At 47.6% G+C, this 20,842-nt stretch overlaps 1 protein-coding gene across 3 annotated transcripts in view; it reads right to left on the bottom strand.

The window, feature by feature from the left end:
* Nucleotides 1-8,264: 8,264 nt before the first annotated feature.
* The window catches only part of HSD3B1 (hydroxy-delta-5-steroid dehydrogenase, 3 beta- and steroid delta-isomerase 1), a 17,439-nt gene continuing 4,861 nt past the window's right edge, over nt 8,265-20,842 (bottom strand). Inside the window, exons 2-3 of one of the 3 annotated variants that reach the window (XM_077479584.1) lie at nt 17,394-17,615; nt 8,265-9,623 (exon numbers count right to left, since the gene is read on the bottom strand). In XM_077479584.1, coding sequence (XP_077335710.1) covers nt 8,812-9,623; nt 17,394-17,615 — 1,034 coding nt within the window. In that variant the 3' untranslated portion in view covers nt 8,265-8,811. The remainder of the gene's footprint in view (nt 9,624-17,393; nt 17,616-20,842) is intronic. The other 2 variants (XM_077479585.1, XM_077479586.1) reach the window with 2 other exon arrangements.

Here is a 20,842-nt window from a genome sequence, read left to right as displayed (position 1 = left end):
TACATCGCTGGAGATAATTATAGACATTTTGGCAGGGAGGGTGTCACCATCGCTCTTCCTCTATTTTTGTATTATTATAATACAGGTAGTGCTGCATTTTTTTTTCTGTAATTAGGTGTGGGGACACATGTCCATGTCAGCAGCTATCCAATCATTTACCAAGTAAGTTCATTAGGTTGGTTTGCATGGTGGGTTATACTTTTATAAAAGTAAAAATGTTGCTTTGTATCTCTCTATCTCCTATCTGATCAATGTTTATAAACAATGTTACCTTGTATCTCTCTATCTCCCGTCTGATCTATGTTTATAAACAATGTTACTTTGTATCTCTCTATCTCCCGTCTGATCTATGTTTATAAACAATGTTACTTTGTATCTCTCTATCTCCTATCTGATCAATGTTTATAAATAATGTTACCTTGTCTCCCTCTATCTCCCGTCTGATCAATGTTTATAAACAATGTTACCTTGTATCTCTCTATCTCCCGTCTGATCAATGTTTATAAACAATGTTACCTTGTATCTCTCTATCTCCCGTCTGATCAATGTTTATAAACAATGTTACTTTGTATCTCTTTATCTCCTATCTGATCAATGTTTATAAACAATGTTACTGTGTATCTCTTTAGCTCCTATCTGATCAATGTTTATAAACACTGTTATTTTGTATCTCTCTATTAAGGATGAGCTCCGGCGTGTTCGCATACTCCACGTGCAGAGTCCGCCAGGAAGCGCTGCTCTAATCACAGGCAGTGAGACATTGCCCCGATGTGCAGCTGCAGAGATCGGCAATGTCTCACTGCCTGTGATTAGTGCAGAGCTACGCCAACTTCCTGGCGGACTGTGCACGTGGAGTATGCAAACACGCCGGAGCTCATCCCTACTCTCTATCTCCTATCTGATCAATGTTTATAAACCAATGTTACTTTGTATCTCTCTATCTCCTGTCTGATCAATGTTTATAAACAATGTTACTTTGTGTCTCTCTATCTCCCATTTGATCAATGTTTATAAACAATGTTACTTTATAAACATTGATCAGACAGGCTATAGAGAGATACAAAGTAACATTGTTTATGAACATTGATCAGACAGGAGATAGAGAGATACAAACAATGTTATTTTGTATCTCTCTATCTCCTGTCTGATTAATGTTTATAAACAATGTTACTTTGTATCTCTCTATCTCCTGTCTGATTAATGTTTATAAACAATGTTATTTTGTATCTCTCTATCTCCTGACTGATCAATGTTTATAAACAATGTTACTTTGTATCTCTCTATCTTCTGTCTGATTAATGTTTATAAACAATGTTATTTTGTATCTCTCTATCTCCTGACTGATCAATGTTTATAAACAATGTTACTTTGTATCTCTCTATCTTCTGTCTGATTAATGTTTATAAACAATGTTATTTTGTATCTCTCTATCTCCTGACTGATCAATGTTTATAAACAATGTTACTTTGTATCTCTCTATCTCCTGTCTGATTAATGTTTATAAACAATGTGACTTTATTATCTGCCTCTCAGTCTAAACATTTATAAACACTGTATCAAATGGTAAATTTTTGACAGCAGCAGCTGCTACAGATACTGTATACTGTATATTTACATGGAGACTCCAGGCTGTAATTTTTTACAGTTGAGAATTGGCAGCAAGTCCGAGGTCAGCAGGAGTGGGGCAGAAGTCAGAATGATGAGTTACACTTGCCCTGTCTACTCTGATTAAGTTTGTTTGGGCATGTATAGTGAACACTGGCTGAAGGTAGGATGGGCAGAGTATGTGTCTGAGCTAAGGTGGGAGGGGTATGTTCTGGAGGTAGGATGGGCGGAGTATGTGATGGAGGTGGGATGGGCAGAGTATGTGATGAAGGATGAGCGGAGTATGTGCCAGGGGTAGGATGGGTGGAGTATGTGCTGGAGGTAGGATGGGCGCAGTATGTGCCGGAGGTAGGATAGGCAGAGTATGTGATGGAGGTAGGGTGGGCAGAGTATGTGATGGAGGTAGGATGGGCGGAGTATGTGATGGAGGTGGGATGGGCAGAGTATGTGATGAAGGATGAGCGGAGTATGTGCCAGGGGTAGGATGGGTGGAGTATGTGATGGAGGTAGAATGGGCGCAGTATGTGCCGGAGGTAGGATAGGCAGAGTATGTGATGGAGGTAGGGTGGGCAGAGTATGTGATGGAGGTAGGGTGGGCAGAGTATGTGATGGAGGTAGGATGGGCAGAGTATGTGATGGAGGTAGGATGGGCAGAGTATGTGATAGAGGTAGGATGGGCGGAATATGTGATGGAGGTAGGATGAGCGGAGTATGTGCCAGGGGTAGGATGGGTGGAGTATGTGCTGGAGGTAGGATGGGCAGAGTATGTGATGGAGGTAGGGTGGGCAGAGTATGTGATGGAGGTAGGGTGGGCAGAGTATGTGATGGAGGTAGGGTGGGCAGAGTATGTGATGGAGGTAGGATGGGCAGAGTATGTGATGGAGGTAGGGTGGGCAGAGTATGTGATGGAGGTAGGATGGGCAGAGTATGTTCCGGAGGTAGGGTGGGCAGAGTATGTGATGGAGGTAGGATGGGCAGAGTATGTGATGGAGGTAGGGTGGGCAGAGTATGTGATGGAGGTAGGGTGGGCAGAGTATGTGATGGAGGTAGGGTGGGCAGAGTATGTGATGGAGGTAGGGTGGGCAGAGTATGTGATGGAGGTAGGGTGGGCAGAGTATGTGATGGAGGTAGGATGGGCAGAGTATGTGATGGAGGTAGGGTGGGCAGAGTATGTTCCGGAGGTAGGGTGGGCAGAGTATGTGATGGAGGTAGGATGGGCAGAGTATGAGATGGAGGTAGGATGGGCAGAGTATGTGATGGAGGTAGGGTGGGCAGAGTATGTTCCGGAGGTAGGGTGGGCAGAGTATGTGATGGAGGTAGGATGGGCAGAGTATGAGATGGAGGTAGGATGGGCAGAGTATGTGATGGAGGTAGGGTGGGCAGAGTATGTTCCGGAGGTAGGGTGGGCAGAGTATGTGATGGAGGTAGGATGGGCAGAGTATGAGATGGAGGTAGGATGGGCAGAGTATGTGATGGAGGTAGGGTGGGCAGAGTATGTTCCGGAGGTAGGGTGGGCAGAGTATGTGATGGAGGTAGGATGGGCAGAGTATGTGATGGAGGTAGGATGGGCAGAGTATGTGATGGAGGTAGGGTGGGCAGAGTATGTTCCGGAGGTAGGGTGGGCAGAGTATGTGATGGAGGTAGGATGGGCAGAGTATGAGATGGAGGTAGGGTGGGCAGAGTATGTGATGGAGGTAGGGTGGGCAGAGTATGTGATGGAGGTAGGATGGGCAGAGTATGTGATGGAGGTAGGGTGGGCAGAGTATGTGATGGAGGTAGGGTGGGCAGAGTATGTTCCGGAGGTAGGGTGGGCAGAGTATGTGATGGAGGTAGGATGGGCAGAGTATGAGATGGAGGTAGGGTGGGCAGAGTATGTTCCGGAGGTAGGGTGGGCAGAGTATGTGATGGAGGTAGGGTGGGCAGAGTATGTGATGGAGGTAGGGTGGGCAGAGTATGTGATGGAGGTAGGGTGGGCAGAGTATGTGATGGAGGTAGGATGGGCAGAGTATGTGATGGAGGTAGGGTGGGCAGAGTATGTGATGGAGGTAGGGTGGGCAGAGTATGTTCCGGAGGTAGGGTGGGCAGAGTATGTGATGGAGGTAGGATGGGCAGAGTATGTGATGGAGGTAGGATGGGCAGAGTATGTGATGGAGGTAGGGTGGGCAGAGTATGTGATGGAGGTAGGATGGGCAGAGTATGTGATGGAGGTAGGGTGGGCAGAGTATGTTCCGGAGGTAGGGTGGGCAGAGTATGTGATGGAGGTAGGATGGGCAGAGTATGTGATGGAGGTAGGGTGGGCAGAGTATGTGATGGAGGTAGGGTGGGCAGAGTATGTGATGGAGGTAGGGTGGGCAGAGTATGTGATGGAGGTAGGATGGGCAGAGTATGTGATGGAGGTAGGGTGGGCAGAGTATGTGATGGAGGTAGGGTGGGCAGAGTATGTTCCGGAGGTAGGGTGGGCAGAGTATGTGATGGAGGTAGGATGGGCAGAGTATGTTCCGGAGGTAGGGTGGGCAGAGTATGTGATGGAGGTAGGATCTTGGGCGGGGTATGTATCAGGGAATTAGCAGACCAGACTGTGTTGACTGCACAGAGGAAACCCAAAACACATATAGGTGAAGTAACAATAGTGTTTATTATAATAAGTGACAAGAAAGTGAAAACCAACAAACAGTGCACTACCAACCACAAACAGGTAATATATGAAATAAATGGGAAATACCAGAGTCGTAAACAAAAGCCAGGCGGAGGTCATACACAGGGGAATCAGTAGATGGGTAAGGATGGGGAACCAGCAGGAGAGGGAGAGGACGGATGGATGGGCTGCAGAGCAGGGATCTATAGGTAACAGGAGACAAGAGGGACAGGTCCAGGATGGGCTCAGGATCCGGAGAGGTCGGGTCGGGTCGGGTCGGGTCGGGTCGGGTCGGGTCCAGGCAACCAGGTCCGGGCACATGGAGAGAGCGATACCAAGGCAAGCATGAGAGGGCTTGCCGGGTATTTATAAGACTGCCAGTAATTAACCTCATGTAACAGCTGAACACAGAAGGTGCTGTCTGCTCCACACTGCCTAAGTACACCCGCTGGTGGACACTGGTACTACAGCCCAAGGATCCAACAGTGCCACCAGGAGGTAAGTCCTCTTATTACAGGCCCTGGGTATTAGAAGACACCTGTTGGTGGGCACTGGTACTGCAATACAAGAGACCAACAGCTCAATGTGTACAAAAGGGGCTCCTGCGCTCTATGACAAAAAAATGGAAGATAGCAAAAGGAATGTTCTAGCAGGAGCAGCAAACACTCTATGAGTGAACTCTCAATATTAAAGACAAAGAACAGGGGGGGAGGGGTGTGTTGCGCTTCCTAAATACCAACAAAACACTTACAATAAATATAAATCACATAGTATAAAAAAACTTATAGATAATTCTTAAAGTGTTCAGTGAACAGTGCTTAAAACTTAAAGGGTGTATTAGATTGAACAACTAATATATAGTGTTCATATGTATTAGTCCTGTGTCTTAAAGTAAGCAAAAAACAGTGCTTAAGACCATAAATTGCATGAATTAAAGTTAAATAGACATCTGTGATATCAATGCAGCAAAGTAATAGAAAGAGTATATGTGATAATCTAAGTGATCAAAAACATATAAACACATAAAATCGGTGATCTAAAATGTGTAGAAAAAACAAAGGAATGTCTCAATTACATTCCTTAATAAAAAAAGTAAAATAGCATCAAAATTGTGAATTTCAATAAAGTGTCCCATACACAGTTCAATCATGCAATTTTCCGATGTGATTTCACTGTCGCAAAAAAAGTGCAATGTGCCGGGGCAACTCTCCTCCAACGGTGTTCCGTGCCAGTGCTGGTTATATTAAACAATTACCTTGCAGCTGCAAGGTATGCAGCAGAACAGCAAATATTGCAGGGAAGACTCAGGGGGGTCAGCGGGGCTGTGGATGGGAGCTTCTAACGATGCCGTTCACCCTTGTAGTTGTGGCCAGTGTAGCAATGCTCAAAACAACAAGTAAAGGAGAGCCTCCATGGTGTAGTATTTCAGTCAAATATTTTATTAAAATAGCTAAAATTACTCACATAGAAGAACGAGTAAACGAGCACACAGCTTAACAGATCTGAACGATTTCCTTAGGTACAGACGTCACTTATACATATGAACACTATATATTAGTTGTTCAATCTAATACACCCTTTAAGTTTTAAGCACTGTTCACTGAACACTTTAAGAATTATCTATAAGTTTTTTTATACTATGTGATTTATATTTATTGTAAGTGTTTTGTTGGTATTTAGGAAGCGCAACACACCCCTCCCCCCCTGTTCTAAGAGACCAACAGCACCACCACAGAAATAGGATGGGCGGAGTATGTGCCAGAGGTAGGATGGATGGAGTATGTGCCAGAGGTAGGATGGGCGGAGTATGTGATGGAGGTAGGATGGGCGGAGTATGTGATGGAGGTAGGATGGGCAGAGTATGTTCCGGAGGTAGGATGGGCGGAGTATGTTCCGGAGGTAGGATGGGCGGAGTATGTTCCGGAGGTAGGATGGGCGGAGTATGTTCCGGAGGTAGGATGGGTGGAGTATGTTCCGGAGGTAGGATGGGCAGAGTATGTGCTGGAGGTAGGATTGGTGAAGTATGTGCCAGAGGTAGGATGGGTGGAGTATGTGCTGGAGCTAGGATGGGCAGAGTATGTTCTGGAGGTAGGATGGGTGGAGCATGTGCTGGAGGTAGGATGGGAGGAGTATGTGCCGGAGGTAGGATGGGCGGGTATGTGCCGGAGGTAGGATGGGCGGGGTATGTGTCATGGGTAGGATGGACAGAGTATGTGTCAGGGGTAGGATGGGTGGAGTATGTGCTGGAGGTATAATGGGCGGAGTATGTTCCAGAATTAGGATGGGCGGAGTACGTTCTGGAGGTAGGATGGGCGTAGTATGTGCCGGAGGTAAGATGGGCGTAGTATGTGCCGGAGGTAAGATGGGCGGAGTATGTTCTGGAGGTAGGGTGGGCAGAGTATGTGATGGAGGTAGGATGGGTGGAGTATGTGCTGGAGGTAGGATTGGTGAAGTATGTGCTAGAGGTAGGATGGGTGGAGTATGTGCTGGAGGTAGGATTGGTGAAGTATGTGCTAGAGGTAGGATGGGAGGAGTATGTGCCGGAGGTAGGATGGGCGGAGTATGTGCCGGAGGTAGGATGGGCAGGTATCTGCTGGAGGTAGGATGGGCGGGTATGTGTCATGGGTAGGATGGGCGGGGTATGTGCCAGAGTTAGGATGGACAGAGTATGTGTCAGGGGTAGGATGGGTGGAGTATGTGCTGGAGGTATAATGGGCGGAGTATGTTCCGGGGGTAGGATGGGCGGAGTATGTTTCGGGGGTAGGATGGGCGGAGTATGTTCCGGGGGTAGGATGGGCGGAGTATATGATGGAGGTAGGATGGGCGGAGTATATGATGGAGGTAGGATGGGCGGAGTATGTGATGGAGGTAGGATGGGTGGAGTATGTTCCGGAGGTAGGATGGGCGGAGTACGTGCCAGAGGTAGGATGGGCAGAGTATGTTCTGGACTTAGGATGGACGGAGTATGTGTCGGGGGTAGGATGGGCGGAGTATGTTCCCGAGGTATGAGGGGCGGAGTATGTGTCAGAGGTAAGCTGGGCGGGGTATGTGCTGGAGGTAGGATGGGTGGAGTATGTAATGGAGGTAGGATGGGCGGAGTATGTGTCGGGGGTATGATGGGCGGGGTATGTTCCGGGGGTAGGATGGGTGGAGTATGTTTCGGGGTAGGATGGGCGGAGTATGTTTCGGGGGTAGGATGGGCGGAGTATGTTCCGGAGGTAGGATGGGTGGAGTATGTGATGGAGGTAGGATGGGCGGAGTATTTTCCGGAGGTAGGATGGGCGGAGTATGTTCCGGGGGTAGGATGGGCGGAGTATGTTCCAGGGGTAGGATGGGCGGAGTATGTTCCGGGGGTAGGATGGGCGGGGTATGTTCCGGGGGTATGATGGGCGGAGTATGTTCCGGAGGTAGGATGGGCGGAGTATGTTCCGGAGGTATGATGGGCGGGGTATGTTCCGGAGGTATAATGGGCGGTGTATGTGTCGGGGTATAATGGGCGGAGTATGTGTCGGGGTATAATGGGCGGTGTATGTGTCTGGGTATAATGGGCGGAGTATGTGTCGGGGTATAATGGGCGGTGTATGTGTCGGGGTATAATGGGCGGAGTATGTGTCGGGGTATAATGGGCGGAGTATGTGTCGGGGTATAATGGGCGGTGTATGTGTCGGGGTATAATGGGCGGAGTATGTGTCGGGGTATAATGGGCGGAGTATGTGTCAGGGTATAATGGGCGGAGTATGTGTCGGGGTATAATGGGCGGAGTATGTGTCGGGGTATAATGGGCGGTGTATGTGTCGGGGTATAATGGGCGGAGTATGTGTCGGGGTATAATGGGCGGTGTATGTGTCGGGGTATAATGGGCGGAGTATGTTCCGGAGGACGGGGCTGTGGTGTACAGTGACAAAGTGAAAGTAGAACTTATATAATATAGAAATATCGGATTGGATATATTTGGGTGTTTTATTTTCTCGTTCCTCTTGGTGACATAAAATGTTTTCTACAAAATGAAATCCAATGCTGACTGTTTTGTTTTTCCTTTTATTATTTATTGACAAAAGATATTTAATGCAACAAAGTATAATCAGAGTGGACCTGTCATCAGATCTATTTTCATAGTAAGCGCTGCATTCCAAATAACACTTCCAGGCATTTATTTTCTCTCACGGAGACCAAAGTACTGAGAATGCCTTCATCCACGTATTTTTTTCCTCCAGAAGGACAGCGCCATCTTCGTTTAGGCATCACCCAGGGTCACCATCTACCTCCTGCCGCGAGATGCGGAGATGACACAGTCATACATTGTAAATCCTGATTTCTCTGCAGTTCTTGGCTGTGCTCACAAAGGACTGACGCAGATCAGCCCCTTGCGGCAGCCTCTCACCAAGGTTTACAATCTTGCAGTGTGGTCCCTGAGGGAGGGGAGACCGAGGAAACGCTAATGTGAAAGACGAAGTTACGCCGAGTAAATAGATACCCAACATGTCACACTTTAAAATTACCACCAGCGCTATGACCCTTCCACTGTATCTAAAACGAGGCAGAATGTTTTGGTTGGAGTTGACCCTAAAGTCTTATTTTTGCTTCCTGAGGAGCTCCCTACGTTGGGCTATCACTGACACCATCCAATCACTTGTCATCCGCCTGGCCTCCTCCCAGCTGTATCGCGGCTTGTACCCCGTGTCGCTCTGCAGCTTCCTGTAGGTGAAGGTGAAGGGGGTGTTCAGGATGGTCAGCAGGTGCCTGGTAAAGGGCGGCACGAACCTCACAAACGGCCGAAGAACGAAGCTGACCATCTCCATTAAGGAAGCCACGATATAGAGGACGGGGAGAGGCATGGCCAATTTGCTCTCCACCCCTAGGCCCAGCTCCTTGCCCAGAGCGTGGTTCAAGTCTGAGTAGCTCATGTGGGGGGTGTCATCGGTAATGAAGTAGAAGTTCCCGGCTATCTTCTTGGTTCTTTCTGGGTCCCTCATGGTCCGAGCCGCCAAAAGATGGGCCCAGGCAACGTTACCGACATACACCGGGTTGACCAAGGCCTCTTTCCTGGACAACCTGTGGAAGACATCACCGTTCAGTAGAGCTTGGTCTAAATGAATTTGGAGGAACTGAGAGCCTTCACCGAAGATGTAAGCGGGACGGAGCGAACAGGTGATCAGAGTTCCTCCATTCTGGAGCTCCCGGCCGTTGGCCTTCAAGACCTTCTTTTCCGCCAAGCTCTTGCTCTCTCCATAGCAGAAGGCCGACTCTTTGTCATACACCGTCTCCTCCGTGCCATTAACAATGGGGTCCCCTTGGGCGTTGGGTCCATACACCTCTATACTGCTGGTGTAGATGAAGTACTGCACGTTGTTCTGTAGGCACGCCGCCAACAGCTGCTCCGTCCCTGAAAAACCAAGCACAAGGCATTAAAGGCCAATTCCAGCCAAAAACGGGAAACCAACAAGCCAATGGCAAATGCTATGCATGGAATCCTATAGTCAGTCATGTTATGGGGAACTGAAGTCCTGCAGCCATGTTATGGAGCTGCCAGTGCTGACTTGTTTTTGGGCCCCATGGCCTTCCATCCAGGGCCATCTTTAATATTGATTGAACCCTGGGAAAACATTTTCTTGGGGCCCCCCATGCAATTTTGCCGCCCCCCTATCATTACACAGGACTCCCTACCCCATACTACCCAAATCATTACATAGGACCATCATTCCCCATACTACCCCCATAATTACAGGACCATCCTCCCACATTATTACACAGGATTCCCTCCCCATACTACGCCCATCACTACACAGGCCCCCTCCCCATACTACCCCCCATTATTACACAGGCCCCCTCCCCATACTACCCCCCATTATTACACAGGCCCCCTCCCCATACTACCCCCCATTATTACACAGGCCCCCTCCCCATACTACCCCCCATTATTACACAGGCCCCCTCCCCATACTACCCCCCATTATTACACAGGCCCCCTCCCCATACTACCCCCCATTATTACACAGGCCCCCTCCCCATACTACCCCCCATTATTACACAGGCCCCCTCCCCATACTACCCCCCATTATTACACAGGCCCCCTCCCCATACTACCCCCCATTATTACACAGGATCCCTCCCCATACTACCCCCCATTATTACACAGGCCCCCTCCCCATACTACCCCCCATTATTACACAGGATCCCTCCCCATACTACCCCCCATTATTACACAGGATCCCTCCCACATAATACCCCCCATTATTACACAGGATCCCTCCCACATACTACCCCCCATTATTACACAGGCCCCCTCCCCATACTACCCCCCATTATTACACAGGATCCCTCCCCATACTACCCCCCATTATTACACAGGATCCCTCCCACATACTACCCCCCATTATTACACAGGATCCCTCCCACATAATACCCCCCATTATTACACAGGATCCCTCCCACATACTACCCCCCATTATTACACAGGCCCCCTCCCCATACTACCCCCCATTATTACACAGGACCCCTCCCCATACTACCCCCCATTATTACACAGGCCCCCTCCCCATACTACCCCCCATTATTACACAGGATCCCTCCCCATACTACCCCCCATTATTACACAGGATCCCTCCCACATACTACCCCCCATTATTACACAGGCCCCCACCCCATAATACCCCCCATTATTACACAGGATCCCTCCCACATACTACCCCCCATTATTACACAGGCCCCCACCCCATAATACCCCCCATTATTACATAGGCCCCCTCCCCATACTACCCCCCATTATTACACAGGATCCCTCCCCATACTACCCCCCATTATTACACAGGATCCCTCCCACATACTACCCCCCATTATTACACAGGATCCCTCCCACATAATACCCCCCATTATTACACAGGATCCCTCCCACATACTACCCCCCATTATTACACAGGCCCCCTCCCCATACTACCCCCCATTATTACACAGGACCCCTCCCCATACTACCCCCCATTATTACACAGGCCCCCTCCCCATACTACCCCCCATTATTACACAGGATCCCTCCCCATACTACCCCCCATTATTACACAGGATCCCTCCCACATACTACCCCCCATTATTACACAGGCCCCCACCCCATAATACCCCCCATTATTACACAGGATCCCTCCCACATACTACCCCCCATTATTACACAGGCCCCCACCCCATAATACCCCCCATTATTACACAGGATCCCTCCCACATACTACCCCCCATTATTACACAGGATCCCTCCCACATACTACCCCCCATTATTACACAGGATCCCTCCCACATACTACCCCCCATTATTACACAGGCCCCCACCCCATAATACCCCCCATTATTACACAGGATCCCTCCCACATACTACCCCCCAATATTACACAGGATCCCTCCCACATACTACCCCCCATTATTACACAGGATCCCTCCCACATACTACCCCCCATTATTACACAGGCCCCCACCCCATAATACCCCCCATTATTACACAGGATCCCTTCCACATACTACCCCCCATTATTACACAGGATCCCTCCCACATACTAGCCCCCATTATTACACAGGATCCCTCCCACATTCTACCCCCCATTATTACACAGGATCCCTCCCACATAATACCCCCCATTATTACACAGGCCCCCTCCCCATAATACCCCCCATTATTACACAGGATCCCTCCCACATACTACCCCCCATTATTACACAGGATCCCTCCCACATAATACCCCCCATTATTACACAGGATCCCTCCCACATACTACCCCCCATTATTACACAGGATCCCTCCCACATAATACCCCCCATTATTACACAGGCCCCCTCCCCATAATACCCCCCATTATTACACAGGCCCCCTCCCCATAATACCCCCCATTATTACACAGGATCCCTCCCACATACTACCCCCCATTATTACACAGGATCCCTCCCTCATAATACCCCCCATTATTACACAGGATCCCTCCCACATACTACCCCCCATTATTACACAGGATCCCTCCCACATAATACCCCCCATTATTACACAGGATCCCTCCCACATACTACCCCCCATTATTACACAGGATCCCTCCCACATAATACCCCCCATTATTACACAGGATCCCTCCCACATACTACCCCCCATTATTACACAGGCCCCCTCCCCATAATACCCCCCATTATTACACAGGATCCCTCCCACATACTACCCCCCATTATTACACAGGATCCCTCCCACATACTACCCCCCATTATTACACAGGATCCCTCCCACATACTACCCCCCATTATTACACAGGCCCCCTCCCCATAATACCCCCCATTATTACACAGGATCCCTCCCACATACTACCCCCCATTATTACACAGGATCCCTCCCACATAATACCCCCCATTATTACACAGGATCCCTCCCACATACTACCCCCCATTATTACACAGGCCCCCCCATACTACCCCCCCATTATTACACAGGCCCCCTCCCCATAATACCCCCAATTATTACACAGGATCCCTCCCACATACTACCCCCCATTATTACACAGGCCCCCTCCCCATACTACCCCCCATTATTACACAGGCCCCCTCCCCATACTACCCCCCATTATTACACAGGATCCCTTCCACATACTACCCCCCATTATTACACAGGATCCCTCCCACATACTACCCCCCATTATTACACAGGCCCCCACCCCATAATACCCCCCATTATTACACAGGCCCCCTCCCCATACTACCCACCATTATTACACAGGCCCCCTCCCCATACTACCCCCCATTATTACACAGGATCCCTCCCACATACTACCCCCCATTATTACACAGGCACCCTCCCCATAATACCCCCCATTATTACACAGGCCCCCTTCCCATACTACCCCCCATTATTACACAGGCCCCCTCCCCATACTACCCCCCATTATTACACAGGATCCCTCCCACATACTACCCCCCATTATTACACAGGATCCCTCCCACATACTACCCCCCATTATTACACAGGATCCCTCCCACATACTACCCCCCATTATTACACAGGATCCCTCCCACATAATACCCCCCATTATTACACATGATCCCTCCCACATACTACCCCCCATTATTACACAGGATCCCTCCCACATAATACCCCCCATTATTACACAGGATCCCTCCCACATAATACCCCCCATTATTACACAGGATCCCTCCCACATACTACCCCCCATTATTACACAGGCCCCCTCCCCATACTACCCCCCATTATTACACAGGCCCCCTCCCCATACTACCCCCCATTATTACACAGGATCCCTCCCACATACTACCCCCCATTATTACACAGGCCCCCTCCCCATAATACCCCCCATTATTACACAGGATCCCTCCCACATACTACCCCCCATTATTACACAGGATCCCTCCCACATAATACCCCCCATTATTACACAGGCCCCCTCCCCATACTACCCCCCATTATTACACAGGATCCCTCCCACATACTACCCCCCATTATTACACAGGCCCCCTCCCCATAATACCCCCCATTATTACACAGGATCCCTCCCACATACTACCCCCCATTATTACACAGGCCCCCTCCCCATACTACCCCCCATTATTACACAGGATCCCTCCCACATACTACCCCCCATTATTACACAGGCCCCCTCCCCATAATACCCCCCATTATTACACAGGATCCCTTCCACATACTACCCCCCATTATTACACAGGATCCCTCCCTCATAATACCCCCATCATTACACAGCCAACCCCCCCCCCCCCCATACTACATTGCCACTCATTAACCATCAGCACGCTGCTGTTTCTGCAGAAAGAAGAGGTGTTGCCGAGGAGGCAGGGAGAGGGGCTATTGTTGGTGGTAGAGAGGAAGGGATTGGGTTTATTGTTGAGGGTGGAGAAGCAGAAAAGTGGGTTATTATTGAGGGTGGAGAAGTTGAGAGGGGTGTTATTATTGAGGGTGGAGTAGTGGGCAGGGGGTTATTGCTGCGGGTGAAGCGGAGAGGGGGGGTTATTGTTGAGGGTGGAGAAGCGTGGAGGGGGTTATTGTTTTGGGTGGAGAAGCGGAGAGGGGGGTTATTGTTGAGGGTGGAGGAGTTGAGAGGGGGGTTATTGTTGAGGGTGGAGGAGTTGAGAGGGGGGTTATTGAGGGTGGAGTAGTGGAGAGGGGGGTTATTGTTGAGGGTGAAGGAGTTGAGAGGGGGGTTATTGAGGGTGGAGTAGTGGAGAGGGGGGTTATTGTTGAAGGTGAAGAAGCGCAGGGGGGTTATTGCTGAGGGTGGAGAAGTGGGGGGTTATTGCTGAGGGTGGAAAAGCGGGGAGGGGGCTATTGTTGAGGGTGGAGAAGCGGGAGGGGGTTATTGTTGAGCCCACAGCTGTCAATCACTGCCCTGCACTACAACACCCAGCAGCCTGTGCCGAGCTGGATAGAAAGGAGGAGAAAAGGAATCCACTTGACTTAACCGTGTGTGGGGCCCTCCAACAATGAATAGGACCTGGGCAGATGCCCCATTTGCCCTGCATTAAAGACGGCCCTCCTTCCACCAACTATCGGGTCAGTCACTGACACAGTTCAGAATTTGCTGTCCCGGTGTTGTGCCATATAGTGTCCGGCCATCATATAGCGTCCGCCCCGTACTGCACATGCGCAGTACAGAGCAGACGAAGCTTCGGAAAATCTCCGAAGCTGAACGGCGCCTGCACCGTGAGTGGAGGTGGTAGCCCCACCATCCAAGTGGACACAGGGTTGTGAATATTAGAGGGCCCCTCGCGGGCGAGCTTCGCTCGCCACGCTTCGGGTTCGGCCTCGCTGCGCTCGGCTCTTTTATATTCCTACTCTATATCCACTTGGATAGTGGAGATGGGACCTGGACTCACGGCGCAGGCGCCGTTCATCCTCTGCAATTTTCGGAATATGTGTTGCTGTGTACTGCGCATGCGCAGTACGCAGGGGACACTATCGGATGGGGGACCTTATATGACAAGACACCGGAACTTCCATCCATGCTTTGTCAGGGGCAGTGTGGTGCCGAGTAGTTATAGAGGCCTGGACACAAGAGGGGTGGTGTGATGTCATCCAGACAGGTTCCCTTCAAGAAACTCCCCTCCAACTCCACTATTTTCTTCAATGCTGCAAATAAATTCTGCAGAGCTACTTACAGGTGAGGTAGGTGGGTCTGATTCCTCAAGTCATTGCAGCTGCCCATTGCTTACCAATTCTGAGACTTCTCTCATATATGAAACATTTTGTGCTTTTTTTTGCTGGAAAATTACCTTAAACATCGATCAGACGGGAGATAGAGAGATACAAAGTAACATTGTTTATAAACATCGATCAGACGGGAGATAGAGAGATACAAAGTAACATTGTTTATAAACATTGATCAGACGGGAGATAGAGAGATACAAAGTAACATTGTTTATAAACATTGTTCAGAGGGGAGATAAAGAGATACAAAGTAACATTGTTTATAAACATTGATCAGACTGGAGATAGAGAGATACAAAGTAACATTGTTTATAAACATTGATCAGACGGGAGATAGAGAGATACAAAGTAACATTGTTTATAAACATTGATCAGACGGGAGATAGAGAGATACAAAGTAACATTGTTTATAAACATTGTTCAGAGGGGAGATAAAGAGATACAAAGTAACATTGTTTATAAACATTGATCAGACTGGAGATAGACAGATACTAAGTAACATTGTTTATAAACATTGATCAGACGGGAGATAGAGAGATACAAAGTAACATTGTTTATAAACATTAAACAGACAGGAGATAGAGAGATACAAAGTAACATTGTTTATAAACATTGTTCAGAGGGGAGATAAAGAGATACAAAGTAACATTGTTTATAAACATTGATCAGACTGGAGATAGAGAGATACAAAGTTACATTGTTTATAAACATTGATCAGATGGGAGATAGAGAGATACAAAGTAACATTGTTTATAAACATTGTTCAGAGGGGAGATAAAGAGATACAAAGTAACATTGTTTATAAACATTGATCAGACTGGAGATAGAGAGATACAAAGTAACATTGTTTATAAACATTGATCAGACGGGAGATAGAGAGATACAAAGTAACATTGTTTATAAACATTGATCAGACGGGAGATAGAGAGATACAAAGTAACATTGTTTATAAACATTGTTCAGAGGGGAGATAAAGAGATACAAAGTAACATTGTTTATAAACATTGATCAGACTGGAGATAGACAGATACTAAGTAACATTGTTTATAAACATTGATCAGACGGGAGATAGAGAGATACAAAGTAACATTGTTTATAAACATTAAACAGACAGGAGATAGAGAGATACAAAGTAACATTGTTTATAAACATTGTTCAGAGGGGAGATAAAGAGATACAAAGTAACATTGTTTATAAACATTGATCAGACTGGAGATAGAGAGATACAAAGTTACATTGTTTATAAACATTGATCAGATGGGAGATAGAGAGATACAAAGTAACATTGTTTATAAACATTGTTCAGAGGGGAGATAAAGACATACAAAGTAACATTGTTTATAAACATTGATCAGACGGGAGATAGAGAGATACAAAGTAAGATTGTTTATAAACATTGTTCAGACAAGAGATAGAGAGATACAAACTACCATTGTTTATAAACATTGATCTCAGTCTCGCCTAGCTAAGGTTGACGTACCTGGACCCCGCGCATGCACAGGAATGCCACAGCTGACCCTGGGATCCGTCGCGGCACTTCTGCACGTGCGCGGCCTTGCTGCCTCCCGGGACTTCTATGTCACTCTTCCCAGGAGGCAGATTGCGGGATCTTGCGCATGCGCAGAAGCAGAGTGGGGTGTCTGCCGGTCGGGTGTTGGTGGCGTGGCTGCGCATGCGCAAGCGGTCCATCCGGCACATGCGCAGACACACCGTAGGATCTTCCAGGTTCCCGCAGACCGGGCAAAGATCCCTGCGGCACGTGTCTGCGCCTGAAAACCATTCCAGGTGGTGGCGCCGTAGAGGAGCCGTGTCCAAGCTGGGGGGAAAAAAGATCAACTAGAGTACAAAAATATTTTGCAGGCGCTCGCTATGGTAGGAGGAGCCTATTTTTTTTTTTTTTTTTTTGCTCGGAGTTCCCTTTTACTATTTGGATGGTGTTCTCTGATAAGCGGTTTCTAATCTCACCGGTCACGTTGATGGACATGACGACGTCTTTGCTCACTTTGCCCACCGTGTCGATAATGGCCGCCGCGTGAAAGACCAGACTGACCCCCCGGCAGGATCGGTGCAGGAAGTCGGTGTCTCGGATGTCACCTTGCAGCGTCTTCACCGCCGTCCTGTCCCGGAACCCTGCGGAGGAATCACAAGGGGAGCTCGGGTCAAGGGCCTTTAAATGCCGAATCAGCGCTGAAAAAAAAAACACAGAGGCCCTAGAGAATAAAATGGTGGGTGTTGCAAACGGCAATATATATACTGTATATACATAGGCGTGCGCAGCCTATTGCATCAGGTGTCTCAAAGTGCAAACACACATGCGCAGTAGAGCAGTGGACGGTGTCAGTAGGGATGAGATTGGTGTCAGTAGGTTTTTATTTTATTATTTTAATTTTTTTTTTTTTTTTTTTTACAATATTTTTAAATTTTTTAAATAATTTTTTAAAAAAATGTTATTTATTTTTTATTATTTTTGTATAATATTATTTGTTAGAATTATTATTATTTTTTTTACAATTTGCCCATTAAGGGGCTTTGGTGTAATAGCAGAGAAAGGAAATGAGGACAGAGATTCCTCAGTCCCTTTCTCTGTAGCCTCAGCCGCCACAGGAGTTCGGCAGGGGGAATCTGCATTGCACAGGTTGATTAGGATGTGCCTAGGCACCCCTGGCACACCCTGTGCGCACGCCTATGCCCCCCCCCCCTACTTTTTTTTTTTTCACGTCCTTTTAACAGCCTTGTCGGGTGTAGCCATCTAAACGGACCCCCTGCTGTCTCAAATTTGATACGGAAAAAGGGACAGAGATTCCTCAGTCCCTTTCTCTGTAACTACCACAGGAGTTCGACAGGGGGAATCTGCATTGCACAAGGTGATTAGGGTGTGCCTAGGCACCCCTGGCACACCCTGTGCGCACGCCTATGGCCCCCCCTCTACTTTTTTTTTTCACATCCTTTTAACAGCCTTGTTGGGTGTAGCCATCTAAACAGACCCCCTGGTGTCTCAAATTTGATACGGAAAAAGGGACAAAGATTCCTCAGTCCCTTTCTCTGTAGCTGCCACTAGAGTTCGGCAGGGGGAATCTGCATTGCACAGGTTGATTAGGATGTGCCTAGGCACCCCTGGCACACCCTGTGCGCACGCCTATGGCCCCCTCCCCCTACTTTTTTTTTTTTCACGTCCTTTTAACAGCCTTGTCGGGTGTAGCCATCTAAACAGACCCCCTGCTGTCTCAAATTTGATACGGAAAAAGGGAGAAAGATTCCTCAGTCCCTTTCTCTGTAGCTGCCACAGGAGTTTGGCAGGGGGAATCTGCATTGCACAAGGTGATTAGGGTGTGCCTAGGCACCTCCGGCACACCCTGTGCGCACGCCTATGCCCCCCCCCCCCTCTACTTTTTTTTTTCACGTCCTTTTAACAGCCTTGTTGAGTGTAGCCATCTAAACAGACCCCCTGGTGTCTCAAATTTGATACGGAGAAAGGGACAGAGATTCCTCAGTCCCTTTCTCTGTAGCTGCCACAGGAGTTCGGCAGGGGGAATCTGCATTACATACGGGGATTAGGGTGTGCCTAGGCACCCCCGGCACACCCAGTGCGCATGCCTATGAATATATATGTGTGTGTATGTATTGCGGTCGGCATGCGGATAACTTTATTGCTATTACAAGGAGGTTAAAAAGCTGTCTATGTGATAGTAAGCGCGGGTCACAGGTCCTCTACATGGAGACATCAGGGGGTCTATCAGACCCCACCCCCCCCCCCCCATGCCCTTCCTCCCCTTTACTGCAGCCGATCAAACACAGATTAGCTGCTTCCTCAGCCAGGGAATGACGGCTCTGGACCTGAAAGCGAAGAAATCCTCCTCACTTCCGGGTTCATTAGTCATAGAGGAGATCGAGGAACAAACGTTCCTCGATCTCCTCCTCATTCTCCCACTGTCTGCCCATTTTAGTGTACTTTCGGGGCTCCCTGGAGGAACAGGAGAGCCACGGGGTACCAAGTGGGGGCAATCCATCTTTTAACCTCTTCACTCCACCCCACCCCCTTTCTGACCAGGGCATTTTTGCGATAGGGCACTACTACTTTACTTTAACTGACAATTGCGCGGTCGTGCAACGTTGTATCCAAATAAAATCAACGTCCTTTTTTTCCCCACAAATAGAGCTTTCTTTTGATGGTATTTGATCACCTCTGCGGATTTTATTTTTTTGCGCTATAAACAAAATAAGAGTAACAATTTACAAAAAAACTATATTTATTACTTTTTTCTATAATAAATATCCCCTCCCAAAAAATAAAAAACAAATAATTTCTTCATCAATATGTATTCTTCTACATATTTTTTGGTAAAAAATAAATAAAAATAAAAATTGCAATATGCGTATATTGATTAGTTTGCACAAATTATTTTTATTTTTTTTTCACTATAAACAAAAAAGAGCAATCACTCTATGGTGTATAATAACAGGTTTACAGTCCCATGATCACCACCTAGTGGCTATAATTAAATATTGCAGATTGAAATATTACAGGAAACTACCACATTATAGCCACTAGATGGAGCCAGAAATATATTGGACACAATATTTTGATTATTCGGGACGGTTAGGGCATTCACACAGCAATTCTTCTTTTTTTTTTTTTAATAAATAGACGCTTGTAGAATTTTTTATCTATTTTGGGAAAATTTGAAGTATTTGTACCTAGAGAATTCACTCGGCTTCCAGATCGTATCGCTCAGCAGTGGCTGGCAGCGGGGGAGGAGGGGGACTGCTGGGTCTGGCGTGGGATCTGTATATAGATGTGTAAATACCGGTGTGCAGATGTTCCTCTATTCACCGAGTGTGAGAAGCATGAGATCGAATGTCATCAGAGATACATCGAATGTCATCAGAGACACATCCCAGCCACGGAGACTTGCTATTAAAGGGGTATTCTAAGTGTTACTCTCCCCTCTTGATGATTAGAAAGTAAAGGTGACACATCATGAAGATTTCAGGTTTTCATGCTATCACTCACTATAGGGGGCCACCTCAGGTTTGTGGCTTGTTGACACATTTTGGTATCTGGGCAGCTCAGGCGGATAAATTCAGCTCAATGTTTATAAACAATGTTACTTTGTATCTCTCTATCTCCCGTCTGATCAATGTTTATAAACAATGTTACTTTGTATCGCTCTATCTCCCCTCTGATCAATGTTTATAAACAATGTTACTTTGTATCTCTCTATCTCCCGCCTGATCAATGTTTATAAACAATGTTACTTTGTATCTCTCTATCTCCCCTCTGATTAATGTTTGTAAACAATGTTACTTTGTATCTCTCTATCTCCCACCTGATCAATGTTTATAAACAATGTTACTTTGTATCTCTCTATCTCCCGCCTGATCAATGTTTATAAACAATGTTACTTTGTATCTCT

Source organism: Lithobates pipiens, unplaced genomic scaffold (assembly GCF_037356315.1).
Source record: "Lithobates pipiens isolate NorthernLeopardFrog02 unplaced genomic scaffold, aLitPip1_a1.2 Scaffold_16, whole genome shotgun sequence".
Taxonomy (NCBI): domain Eukaryota; kingdom Metazoa; phylum Chordata; class Amphibia; order Anura; family Ranidae; genus Lithobates; species Lithobates pipiens.
Note: the sequence above shows the minus strand (reverse complement) of the source record. Positions and strands in the feature narration are given on the sequence as shown.